General features: G+C 38.1%; 1 protein-coding gene across 1 annotated transcript; it reads right to left on the minus strand.

Annotated features, from left to right (window-relative positions):
* Positions 1-5,695: 5,695 nt before the first annotated feature.
* LOC112913736 (butyrophilin-like protein 1) lies at positions 5,696-14,017 on the minus strand. The gene is made up of 9 exons (XM_025990612.2): positions 13,936-14,017; positions 11,089-11,439; positions 10,210-10,491; positions 9,867-10,067; positions 9,254-9,274; positions 9,139-9,165; positions 8,929-8,955; positions 7,005-7,031; positions 5,696-6,310 (listed from the first exon to the last, which is right to left on the minus strand). Exons 1-9 carry the CDS (start codon positions 14,015-14,017, stop codon positions 5,781-5,783), a joined length of 1,548 nt encoding a protein of 515 aa, XP_025846397.1. The 3' UTR covers positions 5,696-5,780.
* Between the last annotated feature and the right edge of the window lie 1,812 nt (positions 14,018-15,829).

Raw genomic sequence — 15,829 nt, forward strand, 5'->3', positions numbered from 1 at the left:
TCCTGAAGGAGACTTCCCACCTATGAAGCTGTCACTTTTCATTACTTCCTTTCCTCAACCCTCGGAAACCACTTATCTGTTTCTTGTCTGTATGGCTTGACCTATTCCAGATATTTTATATAAATTTCATTGTACCATATGTGACCTCTTGTGTCTGGCTTTTTTTACTCAGCACACTGTTTTTGCTGGGCATATAATTCATTCCACTCCCCTGATGGATTCCTTTTTTTTTTTTTTTTTTTTTAAATTTTTATTTATTTATGATAGTCACACAGAGAGAGAGAGAGAGAGGCAGACACAGGCAGAGGGAGAAGCAGGCTCCATGCACCGGGAGCCTGACGTGGGATTCGATCCCGGGTCTCCAGGATCGCGCCCTGGGCCAAAGGCAGGCGCCAAACCGCTGCGCCACCCAGGGATCCCCCCTGATGGATTCCAATTCAGTCTCTACCTTTTCTTGCTTACATGGTTTCTGACAAGAAGTTGACTGCAATTCTAATCTTCATCCCTCCATGGGCAATATGTTTTTCTCCCGTAACTTCCTTTGAGATTTTCCATTTGTCTTTGGTTTCATGCAGTTTGAATATAATGTGCTTAGGTGTAATACTTTTAGTGTTTATCCTTTTTTGGTATTCTCTGAGCTTCTGGGATCTGTGCTTCCATATCTGTCAAATAGTTTAGGATGTTCTCAGCCATTATAATTTCAAATATTTCTTCTGCTTTCTCTCTTCTTCTGGTATTCCAATTGCACAGATGTTACATCTTTAGATAGTGTCCCATAGTTTTTGAATGTTTATATTTTGTTCTCTTTTTGTCATTCTTTCTTTTTTTTTTTTAACATTTTAGTTTAGGAAATTTCTGTTCATCTCTTTTCAGGGTCACTAACTCTTTCTTGGCCATTTTGAGTTCACAGACAAAAAAAATAATGCTGTCAAATTTCTGTGTCTGCTTATGTGGCTTATCTGGTCTTGCATGTTTCCTTTTTTATTTCTAGTGGAGATCTTTTCATATTATTCATAATTATTTTAAATTTCCTGCCTGATAACTACAACTTCTGTGTCATATCTGAATTTCATTCTGATGCTGAATTTGCTTCTTCAGTTGTTTTCTGTGTGTGTGTGTGTTTTGTTTTTGCCTTTGGCATGCCTTGTAATTTTTTGCTGAAAGTCATAAATGTTGGATGAGGTAATAGAAACTAAAGCAATTAGGCCTTTAATAGAAGGATTTACATAAATCTGATTAAGAGTTGGGCTGTATTTAATGTTTTCCACAGCATAGGCACTAAAGGCTTTAACTTCCTCTACTGTCTTTGTTTTTGTCCTCCACTTGACATTGGGGTTTCACTATGTACTGTTTTTTAAAGTTTAATTCTAATTTCCTTTTTTATTGCTTGTTTGACCCAAGGTTTATAGAAGCATGTTCTTTAGTTTCCATATATGTGGGGATTTTTGCAGATATCTTCCTGGGTTGCTTTCTAACTTAAGTTTACTGTGAACAGAGAAGATACTTCTTATAATGTATCTTATAATGAATCTTTTTTAATTTATTGAGATACAGTTTGTGGCTCAGAAGATGGTCTCTCTTTGTAAATATTCTGCATGAACTTGAATAGAATGTGCTTTCTTAAGGGGAAAGGAGAGAAAATGAGTGGGAAATATCAGTGAGGGTGACAGAACATGAGAGACTCCTAACTCTGGGAAATGAACAAGGGGTAGTGGAAGGGGAGGTCGGCGGGGGGTTGGGGTGACTGGGTGACGGGCACTGAGGGGGGCACTTGATGGAATGAGCACTGGGTGTTACGCTATATACTGGCAAATCGAACTCCAATAAAAAAAAGCATATCATTTATGTTTATTGTAAATGATTATTGTTATATAAACATTTAGTATTATAACGTTCTTATGATGAATGATCCCTTTATTGTTATAGAATGACCTTCTCTATCCTGGATAATATTCTTTCTTTGTTCTATAATCTACTGTGATGCTAATAGAGCCATTTCAGCTATCTTTTCATTAATGTTTGTATAATATGTCTTTTTCCATCCTTTTAATCTTAACCTATTTGTATTTTTGCATTTAAAGTATTTTTCTTGTGGGCAGCATATATTTGGCTATTTATTTTCTTAACCAATCCAACAGTCTGCCTTTGCATTTAATGTCATTATTGATATAGTTCAAGTCTATCATCTGTTTATTTTCTGTTCTATCTATACTATCTTAACTTTTTCCTCTTTTTCTGTTTTAATTCATTGATTATTTTTGATGATCCATTTTCTTGCCTTTTCTGGCCTATTAGCTGTAATTTTATTGTTATTTTAGTGGTTGTTCACAGTTTATAGCATTCACATTTAACTTACAACATTTTAAGCTTGACTGCTGTTACATTATTTCATGTCTAGTAGGAGACTCACAGCAGTATATTTTCATGTTTTCTTCCTGGTCTTTGTGCTATTGTTGTCATACATTACATTTTTTTCTTCTGTTATAAATCCCATTCTTCATTGTTACTATTTTTGTTTAAAAAGTCTCTTATCTTTTAAATTTTTGAAACAATAAAAAGATATCCTTCTATAATTACCCATACAGATATCCGTTCCCAGTGCTCTTCACTCCTTTGCATAGATACAAATTTCCATTAGTTACCATTTTCCTTCTGCCTAAAGGGACTGTTTTAAACAGTTTCATTCATTTCATTTCATTTATTTCATTTCATTTCATTTCATTTCTTGTAGTGTAGGTGTACTGGTGATGACAAGTTTTTTTTCTGCTTGTCTATAAATAAAAACATTTTTAAAAAGATTTTATTTATTTATTCATGAAAGACACAAAAGAGAGGCAGAGACAGAGGGAGTAGCAGGTTCCTGAAAGCATCTTTATTTCACCTTTGCTTATGAAAAATTTTCACTATGTATTAAATTCTATTCTGATGATATATGTTTATTCCAGTACTTTATGATATTCCTCCACAGTTTTCTCTGTTTCACTGCTTACAATGAAAAATATTCTGTCATCTTTACTTTTGTTCTTCTATACAGAATTTAATTTTTTTACTCTGGTTTCTTTAAATCTCTGGGCTATTATTTTAAAAATTTACTTATTTATTCATGAAAGACACACAGAGAGAGAGGCAGAGACACAGGCAGAGGGAGAAGCAGGCTCCTCGCAGGGAGCCCAATGCAGGACTCTATCCCGGATCCTGGGATCATGCCCTTAGCCACCCAGGTGTCCCTAAATCTCTGGTTTTAAGTAATTTAATTTTCATGTGCTATGTGTTTTCTTTACTACTGTGCTTTGAGTTCATTGAATTTTGCTACAGAGTGAATGTTTGTGTGTTCCCAAAATACATATGTTGAAGCCTAATCCCCAAAGTGATGATATTTGGTATTTCCACATTTGGGAAGTAATTAAGAGATAACAATGGAGCCCTTAGAAATGGAACTAGTGTCCTTGTAAAGGAGACCCCACAGAACTCCATCAACCCTTCAGCCATGTGAAGACACAGTGAAAAGACAACCATCTACAAACCAGGAAACTAGCTCTCACTGGACACCAAATCTGAAGACAACTTCTCAGCCTCCAGAATCATGAGAAATAAATTTCTGTAGTTTATATACCACTGAGTATATGGTATTTTTGTTAGAGGAGCCCAAACAGACTAAGACAGTTTTTTGGGTCTGGAGTTTATAATGATCAAATTTAGAATATATTTTTGGTTCTTATTTTCTCAAATCTTTTTTCTGTCCACTCTCCTCTTCTTTTCAAGGACTTCAGCTGCCTTTGTATTGGGCCATTTGAAGTTTTCCCATGAATATTGATAGGCTTTATTTTTTTTCAATTCTTTTTTTTTTTTTTTTTTTTTTTTTTTTTGCATGTGTGTTTTATTTTGGATAGTTTCTGTTTCTATGTCTTCCAAGTTCACTGATCACTTATTTCTGCAATGGTTAATCTACTGCTAGCCATATTCAATATAATTTTCATCTCACACATTGTCATTTCCATCTAAAGAAGTTAAATTTGTTTTTTTTTAAATGGATATCTCTAGTGAATTTTTTGAGTATCTGAAATATAGTTATAACTTTTGTTTTCATGTCCTTGTTTGTTAAATCTAACACCTGTATCAGTTCTGTGTCAATTTCAATTTATTGATTTTTCTGTTCAATTTGAGTTGGGTTTTCCTGCTTCTTTTCAAATCTGTTAATTTTTTATTGGATGTCAGACACTGTGAATTTTATCATGTTGAGCTCTGCTCTGGAATGAAGGTAGATACTTGTAAATAAATTGATCCTTTTGAGTCTTGCTTTTAAGATTTGTTCATCCGTATTGGATATTGGATCAGTTTTTAGTGTAGTGCTAATTATTCTCTGCTACTAGGGCAAGATTTTTCTGGGTATTCTACCCTATATCCACAGAATTTACCAGGTTTTTCAGTCTAGCTCATGAAAGTACATTCTCTTCTTACCCCTGTTTAAACCTTAAGTACTATTTCCTCTAATCATCTTATTAGAGGGGGAAGAAGGGCCTTTCCTTACTTCTACTGGTGAATATACTTAGAATTCCCCAAAGTAGTCATTTCCCTTATTAATATCTTTGGCAAAGCAATAAAATGTCTTTCTTTAAATACTTCAATATATTCTCTCCTCTTTGGTTTTCCTAGACCTCTACCATGTTGACGTCATCATATTTGTTAGAACTGGTTTGTGCTTAGATATTTGTCTTTTTTAAATTTTTTTTTTTTAAGATTTTTATTTATTTATTCTTGAGAGATAGAAGGAGAGACAGAGCCAGAGACACAGGCAGAGACAGAGCCAGAGACACAGGCAGAGGGAGAAGCAGGCTCCATGCACCGGGAGCCCGATGTGGGATTCGATCCCGGGTCTCCAGGATCGCGCCCTGGGCCAAAGGCAGGCGCCAAACCGCTGCGCCACCCAGGGATCCCCTTTGTCTTTTTCTTTCCTCAAATTATCCTTGTATTTAAGATATAGCTTAGCATGTATCAAATTATAACTTTTCTCCAACATTTGAAAATAGCACTATTTTGTCGCTTTTATTTAGCATTGCTATGGAGAATTGGGAGGAGGCTTTTCTAATTTTTACTCCTTTGAATACTGCTTTAACAGTGCTACTCAAAGTGTTGTTCACAGACCAGTGAGCTATATTAACTATTTCTTACCAGTTCTTTATGAGACAAATACAGAAATAGAATATTACAGATGTTTTCGAACAAATCAACAGAGAAATTTTAAACATATTGAATCTAACAATAAAATAAATACAACTTGTAATTGTATGCATGTTTTTTATTAACTTCATATTTCTAGTAATTTATTTTAGAAAATAATCAGTCTTTGGGGATCCCTGGGTGGCTCCACGGTTTAGCGCCTGCCTTCAGCCCAGGGCATGATCCTGGGGTCACGGGATCAAGTCCCACATTGGGCTCCCTGCGTGGAGCCTGCTTCTCCCTCTGCCTGTGTCTCTGCCCCTCTCTGTGTCTCTCATGAATAAATAAAATCTTAAAAAAAAAAGGAAAATTATCAGTCTGTGATATATTAAATATAAAGCAAGAAACAGCATTTATAACAATAGCAACTACAGCATAAAAATTCTTCTCTGCAATTAAGAAATACTGCTTAATATAGTCAGGAACTGTGTTCCTGAGGACTTATGGAGCCTCAGCCCGAGAGGCCTCATAACCAGTGAGGCTGAGGTCACCGATTAGAACTGGCATGCTAGGGTTTACCGAGAATGGGCTATTGTCTTCACAGTATAGATTCTTCCTGTAAGTCACTTAATATTGCAGAGATGGGAATGCTCCATGCATTTAAGGTTGAAGTAAGGATAGACTGACCCAGAGAAGTTTGTCTGGGTGAAGGAAAAGATGTGGGTACCCTCAGTCATGTCATAGAAAGAAATGTCATTGTCTTCATAATCCAAAAAAATCACAATCTTTTGTGGACACTTTCCTATCTGGAGACAGTCATCCTGGGAAATGTTTGGGGGGCAACAGGTGAGAGTCCGGTATTCACTTCCTTTCTTCTCTAAGACTCTGAATTTCTTGTTTTGTAGATCTGTGGATAGCTCACTCTTGTCTGTGAGTTTCTCATAAACACCGAGAGTCCACTCATCAATGTCTTTAATAATTACTTCCCAGTAGTGTTTTCCTGAAGTGAAGTCTTCCTGATTAAGTGTGATAAGGTTGCAGTCTCCTTGCTTATCACTAAGAGACAGATCCTGTGTTTCCACTCTAAAGTTCTCATTTCTCTCTGAGTCAGAATTATTCTGATGAATGAATTCCATGTTCACAGTCACATTGGCTGGGGAGAAAGAAAAGGGAAAGGAAGGGTCAGTATTATATATTATATATGTTATATATATATTTCAGAAAGCTGTTGTGCTGGTGAAACCTTAAATAAATTAATCAAGTAGTGAAAGAACCCCTGTCCTCTGAATGTGTGTGTAATGGGAAAGGTGGAGCTGTGGAGTGCTCTCACCATGGGTTCATGCTACTTAGCTCATTTTATCTTACCTATGCTATTATCAGTGTCTTGGCAGAGTATCAGAGTGAGCTGGGACTTGCAGTATTTACTTGAGAATAGTGTTCTTCCCAAATTCTCTACAAATTCCGACTATGTTCTTCAATTAGTAAAGGCTCCATGTCAGCTGGCCTCTTTTAAAAGAGCAGCTGTGTTACTCATCATTTTGAGCACTTTTTACTCAGTTGGAGATCTCCTCAACTGAGGGGCTATAATTTCTGTTCAGAACCAAGTGCCCCCACCATCACAGGTGAAAAAGCATGGCCAATATGTGAAGGTGGAAATATAACCAGAGTAGCTAATCCTAGCAGCAATTTTCATTTGAGGCCAACAATTAATGATCTTCACGTTCTTTCCTTTCTTTGCCTCTGTCTTTTTAACTAGGAGATAATGTTGAGAGGGAAAAATGGGATAACAGAAGGCAGGTTAGAAAGGGGTCAAAAAGATTAAAAAAAAAAAAAAAAGAGCTACTCACCACACTGGAAGTGTTTCTTCCTCCAGTCTGAAAAAGAGCAATACAAATTGAACCTGTGATGGAAGCATGCCCACAGAATGAAAAGGAGGGACACACTTCCTTTCCTATCTCTTCTCAGCTCTCTTTTCCTCCTCCTTTGAGCCCTTTGAACTCTGCAGTGTCCAGAAACTACAAGACAAAGGGTATACTACCTGCATGTGTCTCAATTAGAAATGATCCCCTCATTGGGCAGATGCTGAAGGAGTAAGTCTGGAGAACATCTAGAACAGGGTCTAGTGTTCTAGGCACCTATGCTTTTAATACTTTTGTGGCACTCCTCATTGAGGATGAAAGCCATACGATGTCCTTTCATTTTATTTTATTATTTTATTTTATTTCAGGGTTTTCCCAGCCAGTGACCACCTCAGAGTAGAGTTTAAGCTTATAACCAGGGCTTTTAAACGGTCCTTGTAATCACATTTTTAATATTTTTCTCCAGAAATTTCTTCATGAGGAATAGAACTACATCTGCTTCTGCCTGGACCCACTTTTCTTATGACAGAACTTGTGACTTTATTTAAAGACTGGATATTCTCTTAATGTCTTGGGGCAATAGGCAGTAAGAATTTATCCATAGGGATGTCTGGGTGGCTCAGCGGTTGAGTGTCTGCCTTTGGCTCAGGGCGTGATTCTAGAATTCTAGAATGGAGTCCCACATCGGGCTCCCTGTAGGAAGCCTACTTCTCCCTCTGCCTATGTCTCTGCCTCTCTCTGGGTCTCTTATGAATAAATAAATAAATAAATAAATAAATAAATAAATAAATAAATCTTAAAAAAAAGAATTTATCCATAATTCTTGATGGTCTTTCACTGAGATGCTTCTTCAAAGAAGGGTAGCCCTCTATACATAGAATTGATGAATATATAAGGAGGCTGAGATCAGGAAAGCAAAAAATGATTAAATTCTTCAGCTGTGATGGAGCTAAAACTAAAATCTGTATGTCCTCATCCTTACTATACTTTGTTCTCTCCTCTAGAATCATGGGAACATTTTTAAGCATCTTCTGAAAGAAAACTCTTAGTAGAAATTGCATACTGACTTTAACCCTTGGGAGGGGCACCTTGACCTATCTTATCAAAGTACTTATCACGCTGTGAGCAGTTGGCTGGTTCTTACCTTACTTCTTCCAATGGATCTTAATTTCTACACAGTCAGAGATTATGGTTTATGCCATCAACATCTAGAACAATAGTGAGCTTATAAAAATTTCACAACTATATATTTAAGGAAAGACCTAGTATGCTTTTGAGGTCTAACTCTGTATTGCACATGCACACACACTGTCTTAAACACACACAGTACATGGACCAGAGATTAGAATACATAAAATAGCCAATTCCCTCTACCATCAGACAAATATATCTTTACAGTGGTAGTAAAATACTTTGAAAGATTGTTTTTCAAACTTTTGCAAATATAAACCTTGTTCCTGTATATTGAACTTTCCCTTCCTTATTTCAAATAGGTAAAATAAATAAAATAATAATTAATATATTTTCCCAAATAGAAAATATAATATATTATCTGCTTTTTAAAACTTTATTGAGAGTATAGCAATGCTGATATAATATAGCGTATTCTTTAGTCTTCTTAAATCTCATCAAAATCACTCTGAGTTCATTCCTTCCCTTCTCCATAGTGGATGGGTTAACAATTGATGTTGAGTCATACTCAATAATATAGAATTTATAAGTCAACAGTTATTTCTCCTTTAACCATAGCTATAAAAAACAACTGAATATTTGAGCTTCCAAATACAAAATACTATAGATTGATACCAAATAAATCTTTACAACTTGCAAGTAGATGTGTGTATGTGTGCTTATATCTCTATTTATTGCACTCAGAATATCAGAGACACATAGCAAGATCTAAGTTACTTACCAGGATACAGCAGGGCCTTCTTCCAATCTAAAACATAACAGATCCAGTTCAGACAAGGCAAGACATCCAGAGCCTCACATTCTCCTCCCTCCCCCTTATTTTTTTTCACTAGTCAATCTTAAATCTTTCAGTCTTTCCCTTTGAAGAGAGGGAGCTAAGAAAGTGCTAGACATCAAAACCTTGAGTGGTGAGGAAAACCCAGTCTCTTACCTTCAAGGTATAGTGCCTTTCGCTGTTCTGAAAGAAAGAACATTCAGTGAGTCCCAGAACAGATGTAGAAAGGGGAGAAAATTCTACACAGGGCATGAGAAGAAGTAAGACTCACCAAGCTCTGCCTTGAGTTTCTCTGAAAGAAACGATATAAAATCCATCAAATTGGGTTTTGGCTTCTCTTGAGTTCATGGAGTAGCTGAATGAATTCAATGTGGCCCTCCCTCAGAGGTCCCATAGTTAAGTAGGTGAGAACAATTAGCAAACACACATTCAGAATCTAAAATGACAAGTGCTAGGAAAAGTTACATGGGAAACGTCATAAACTCATTGAGGAAGGAGTGCCCATGCTTCAATGGGAATTCAAGATTTCTTAGGTGTTTAAGAAGCTTATTCTTGAAGGAAGAATAGGAGGAGAAGACAGGGGAAGACATTTCTACAAGGAGACATAACAGCACAGTTTGGGTACAGACGTATGAAGGCCATGGTGTGGTTTGAAGAGCTCCACCTTAGAGGCCTGATAGCCACTGTCCACAACTATCCAAGCTTCTCACATGGTTTCCTCCTTTTCATAGGGCTCCAGCTTTATGGAATTTGAATTTATGAAACAAGGGTACTCCATGTTTCCCTTGGGGTCCTTTGGCAACCTTTTATTTCCTCGTCTGCCTTATACAACCTGTACCCCCAGCTTTTCCATGAACCCTATTTGCTCTGCTTCCTCGATTTACCTGTGGCCTTCTGTGCCATTTCCTTTTCATTTTTCATCTGATCTCTTTCATTAAATTCTCTCTTCTTTTTCTTTATTTCCTTTTCTTTGGCTTGATGTTCTCTCCAGCCAGTGTAGCTGATTCCAATGAGGAGGAGCATCAGCACAGGGACTGTCCCAGCCAGAGCTGCCTTCCATGGGTCCATCTTGGGGAAGAAAGGCTCTGACACAGGCATGTGAAGACACAGTGAGGACTAGCCTGGAGGCCATCCTGCCCTTTCCCCAAAGCTTCCTGAGCCCTCTTTCCCTCTTCCCTTCCCTCATCACACTCCCAACTCTGCTTTTGGGGTTTGTACCTCATTCACCTGGGAGGAAGATGCATGATACTTTCTCTTGTCCAGAGAGGGGATTCTGGATGGAACAGGTCACATTGCCCAGAGAGCTGTCCATGACCACAAGAGATGCTTCCACATGGAAGAGCCCATCTTCATCTTGGGTCTGAGACTCAGAGAGGGACTGTAGATTCACTCCCAACATGTCATTCCACTGTACCTTGGGTTTTGGAAACCAGCCATCTGAAGAGCATAGCACTCGGATCCCACCATCCTCAGGTCCCATCATGTGAACCTGAGGCACAGAGCCCAACCCTGAGGAGATAAGGCATGTGTTTAAGGACTGTGGTCCTTGGGGCTTAGGAGTCCCTGAGGCTGAAGGTTGAAGTGCCCTCACTATACTGATAAGTAAACTGAAGCTCAGAGGTCAATAAACCTCTCACAGTAAATGTTAGGACAACCTGTGATTCAATTTTGAAATCTTGAAAACTTGATGTCTTTGCACTATACTTAGACTAAGAGAGCTTGGGGTCATTTCAAGGAGAGGAAAAAAACAGGTACAATTAAAGTTAGAAAAAGAAGCTTAATTCTATAAATTGTCTTTCTCTACTGATTGGGTGAAAACTAATGTCTGAGGGTGTCAGTACCTGTCTGAATTAATACTAGTCAATTAATTTTCTGGGGTCTTTTAGGATACCAAAACATATTCAGAAATATTGCCTTTTTTGGTGTTTAAAGTGAATAGAGTATATAGTCTTATCCTCACTGCACAGCTTAGAAAATTGATATTCTGCAAGGTAAATTAAGAATATAAGGATGATCATAAGAAATGCCAAGGTAGGAATCCAGACATCCTCATTTTTCTTTTTGCTTTATACCATGATATATACATTCTATGCCAAGTTAACATACCTATGACATGCAGCTCCACAATAGCCTCTTGGGAGCTCTGACCATCCTTAAAATGACACTGGTACTGGCCATGATCAGAGGCACGAACATGTTGGATCAGCAGGGCCACACCTCCTCTGTTGATGGAGTCCCTCACCAACTCTGTCCTGCCATGGTACTCCAGCATTTGCTCCCCACCGTGTTCCTGTCCATTCTGGTACACAAACACAGCTGGAGAGAATTGAGTTCGGTACCACCGAATGTGCATGTCAGCTGCACTCTGCTCTGGGGACAGCTGGCAGGGCAGAGTGGCATTTGCCCCTAGCAGAACCATGATGGGCTCAGCTGGTCCCTTCACAGAAAACCCAGACACTGCATGAAAATCAAAGACAGATTAGGGAAATGAGTGAGGGGGATAAGACAAAAACACCCATCTTAATTTCTTTCTTATTTGCATTGTTTCCCAAAAAAGTTATATATGTCATATATATATATATATATATATATATATATAAAACCTAACTTCTTTAACTATATTCTCCAGAAGTAACAACTACTGATAGTTTGGCATTTGAAAGGACAATTTTTCTATGCGTTTACAGATAGTATTTGTATGTAAATTATGTAAAACCTATATAAAAGAGATTTATTTAGAATTAAATGTGGCAAAGTAGTTCATTAAGCAATTATCCCTTCTTTTGGTAGGAGAGGAGTAGAAGGTACTTCTCTCCACACCCATCTCTTTCTCTCCCAAACTCTGCTCCTAGGAGGATAATTAGTCATTTCTGATCTGAAGATTTAGGTTACTCTGTGCTGAGGAGGGAAAGGATTAGCAGTGTTTTTCATCTCAAAGTGAAAGGTAGAATTTATAAGGTTAAGTTGCTTTTTTTCTTAATAACTGAATGCTTGGAATCTTAAAGAATAATTTTTCATAAAAATTATTTTTTTGAGAGGACTTAGAAGCCAGTAGTTCCAGGTGGTAAGAGCAGAGCAGTCTTTACCAGAGAGGATGGTTGGATTCCCTGGGGCAGGGAAGGAGGATGCTGCAAGCTGAAAATGAAGACTTTGCTTAATTATGGAATAAGCTCCTTTGTCAAGTCACTTAAGGCATCTGCTTGAAAATTACTTTATTTTTAAAAAAAGATTTTTATTTACTTATTTGAGAGAGAGAACACAAGTAGGGTAGAGGGTCAGAGGGAGAGAGAGAAGAAGACTCCCTCTGAACAGGGAACCTGATGATGTGGGGCTCCATCCCAGAACCCTGGAATAATGACCTGAGCCAAAGGCAGACACTCAATGGACTGAGACTCCCAGCTGCCCCTGAAAATTACTTTAGTACAGAAATCAATCATAACTAAAAGGTGACTGATGTCCCCTGGGCAAAACTCGTACTGGCAGAGGCCAAAGATGTGGCTTTTTTCTATGGTTAAAGCTTAAAGGCCCACAAATACGGTGACTCTGGAGTGGGAAGAATTCAGAAAGGCATGGCTATGAGGGGACCCAGGAGTGTTGAGCACCAATGGCAAGGCCACATGAGCTTAAAGGAAAAATCCCATGGCCAATCTGTCTTAGAGAGGGTGGACTAGGCTAGGCAAGGAGCATGACATTGGCCATCAGGCTGGATGAAGGCCATGGTCTCCCTTCTCTCCCATTCCTATGTAAAACCCAGAGTACTCAACAGATACGTGTTCTTAGTTAACACAGAGCTACTGGCTGTACATGTTGTATGAGTCATTTAATTTAGGGAAAGATATTTGACATTACTCATAGCCACAATGTAGTGTAAAAGTTATTTTATTTCTCTTAAATAGAGTCATTACATACCAGTTTCTGTAATAAGGAACATCTAATAATTTTAGTACAGATAGTTTAGCTCTACCTATTGTTTTTGACATAGCATATAGCATCATGTTTAAGTTTTTCCTGTATCAGTGTAAATATTTATGTTGCTTCCAATTTATTATTACTATAAACAGTCCCACAATAAACATTTAATACATATGTACATATACACATGGGAGAACCTTTTTTTTTTAAGATTTTATTTATTTATTCATGAGAGACACAGAGAGAGAGAGAGACAGAGACAGACAGAGACAGAGACAGAGGTGGAGGGAGAAGCAGGCTCCATGCAGGGAGCCTGACGTGGGACTCAATCCTGGGTGTCCAGGATCACGCCCTGGACTGAAGGCGGCGCTAAACCTCTGAGCCACATGGGCTGCTCCAAGGAGAACCTTTTTTATGATAAATTGTTGTATAATTACTGAGTCAACATGTATGGACATCAAACATTTTAATACTCCCTGCTAACTGACATCAGATTAAAGAGATTTTAATTTAAAAATCTCATTACTGTAATCTCATGGTTGATTTCTCTCCAAACTCTAGTCTGAAAACTTTATCCTGAGGGTCCTTTCTATTTTATGAAAGAAGGACTCAAATCCCAGAGGAAAACAAAAATTATTTTTCAAAGATCATAGCCAGATAGAGCCCAGGGTTTCCAAATTCTTTGTGCTCAGACTTGGGTTTTCCTCGCAGTGGGGAATGTTATAAAGTATATTTAACTGATAATATTACATTGAAATTAAGCAGGTTTAAATCACCCGAAATCAATAAATAAAGATTTAGATAAACATTGTAGCTATGAGTTTTATAAGATCTATCCAGAGTAATAAGGGGTGTTGATATAAAGACCACTCCCATTCTTGGCCAGAACCTTCCAGTCTGGAAACACAGTCACAGTTTTCTCCAATATAAGTGCCTTGGAGAGGAGGTACATGACAACTGATACATGATCTGAGTTTTGTCATCATCTAAGAAGAACCATTAAAAACAAGCCAATAAAAAAAGAGGAGAGAGAACACTGACCTGCTGAGTACCATGTAGACACCTCAAGAAGGAGGAGAGGGAGGAGGAAGCCAGCAGGAGAATAACCAGGAGAACCCACCATCTTCTTCAGAGCAGAAAGTGAAAGGACAAAATGTTTCCTCTGACAAGGAAGTACTGTGTAAGACAAGGTGGTGAGAAAGCCACAAGAGTGAAAACTTTCAAGAAAAAAAAATCCCCTGTTCAAAAATTTACTTTTATACACAGTTTTGGCCTGTTCTTCACAGACCACTACCAACTTCAACCTCTCCCAATGCATTTTCCTTCCTTCTTTCTGAAAACCAACTATTTCCCCAGCAGGTATAGAAAACTATAAACCATTGTCTTGTGACCCACGGGCTCTCTTGAAATTGAAAAGCTCGAGTTCATTTTGAGAAATAAAGGCAGACACAAAATTAACTCCTATTAGCCAATCTAACTTCCTCTTTCTTGCATTCATTCATTGATTCATTCATACATTCACATGTTTATTTTGACCACAAACACTCTTGTGGCTTAACTCCAGAAAGAGAAGGGAGTTTTTTTTTACCATGTGACCAGGATCCCAAGCCTTTTTGTTTTTACGACCTACATCTCCCACAGACACATCTCCACATCACCACACATTTCTCTCTCACCATTCAGATTGAGCCAAGAGACTTCCTGGAAGTTTCTGATCTCCTCAGACTACAAGGTCCAGCTCCAGACACAATTGGTACCTGGTTGCTCTTGTGGTCAGCATCCAAAGATATGGCTGGAAGGGTTGGGAATAGTAGGTTTCTAACCCATTCCTAGACTGGAAAAATGTCCTTAGGAAGGGGGTTACAGGCACTGACATGTGAATGCCTCTCCTAGAATGGATCCAGTGAAAAAGTCACAACCTGTCTGCAGTTCTTGCAGCTACTTTGAAAGTGGAGGTAAGAAAGGTCATCCTAGGGGACTTTGGACTGGTGGGGCTATAGAACAATAGTGTGCCTTGGTTAAAAAAAAAAAAAAAAAAAAAAAAAAGCTCAGTGTAGCTTCCTCCTCCTACCTGCAAAGGGCTGAAATCACATTATTCAGGAAGAGAGAATCCTCTTCCTGTGTGATATTCAAGGATGTTGGTCATCCCAATGTTGAACTCACAAAGTTAACCGATTGAGGGAACAAGAATAAGAGATACAGGCTTCTTCCTACCATACCCTAACTGGCACTGAAAGCTGTGCAGGGAAAAATAAGAGTTGGAAAATAGAGGACTTTGTGCTCTGTAAAGCTTAGGGCTGTATTTCCAAAATCTTTAGGGCTCCCCAAAGTAAAATGGGAATAATAATACGGTTATATGGTCTTAGACATGGAATGGGCTCAAAAGGCATTTCTTACTACTTCAATTCTTTCCACATCCAAGTCATGTTTTTTCATGTCACACAAGGCTTACAGATAATTAAGGACACAAATAGCAGTTGCATAAATATTAGTATGAAAACCACTAACAGAAAGATGAATGGATAAAGAAGATGTGGTCTATGTATACAATGGAATATTACTCAGCCATTAAAAACGACAAATACCCACCATTTGCTTCAATGTGGATGGAACTGGAGGGTATTATGCTGAGTGAAATAAGTCAGTCAGAGAAGGACAAACATTATATGGTCTCATTCATTTGGGGAATATAAAAAATAGTGAAAGGGAATAAAGGGGAAAGGAGAAAAAATGAGTGGGAAATATAAGAAAGGGAGACAGAACATGAGAGACTCCTAACTGGGAAACGAACAAGGGGTTGTGGAAAAGGAGGTGGGCAGGGGTGGGGGTGACTGGGTGATGGGCACTGAGGGGGGCACTTGATGGGATGAGCACTGGGTGTTATGCTATATGTTGGCAAATTGAATTCCAATTTAAAAACATATGTAAAAAAAAA

This window comes from Vulpes vulpes, chromosome 1 (assembly GCF_048418805.1).
Source record: "Vulpes vulpes isolate BD-2025 chromosome 1, VulVul3, whole genome shotgun sequence".
Taxonomy (NCBI): domain Eukaryota; kingdom Metazoa; phylum Chordata; class Mammalia; order Carnivora; family Canidae; genus Vulpes; species Vulpes vulpes.

Coding starts and splice junctions, on each gene's coding strand:
- LOC112913736 (XM_025990612.2), bottom strand. CDS start 14,017: ATGGTGGGTTCTCCTGGTTATTCTCCTGCTGGCTTCCTCCTCCCTCTC. Junction 11,440..13,935: donor GTCTACATGGTACTCAGCAG/GTCAGTGTTCTC, acceptor ATTTTCATGCAG/TGTCTGGGTTTTCTGTGAAG. Junction 6,311..7,004: donor GAAGAAACACTTCCAGTGTG/GTGAGTAGCTCT, acceptor CTTTCTCCCCAG/CCAATGTGACTGTGAACATG.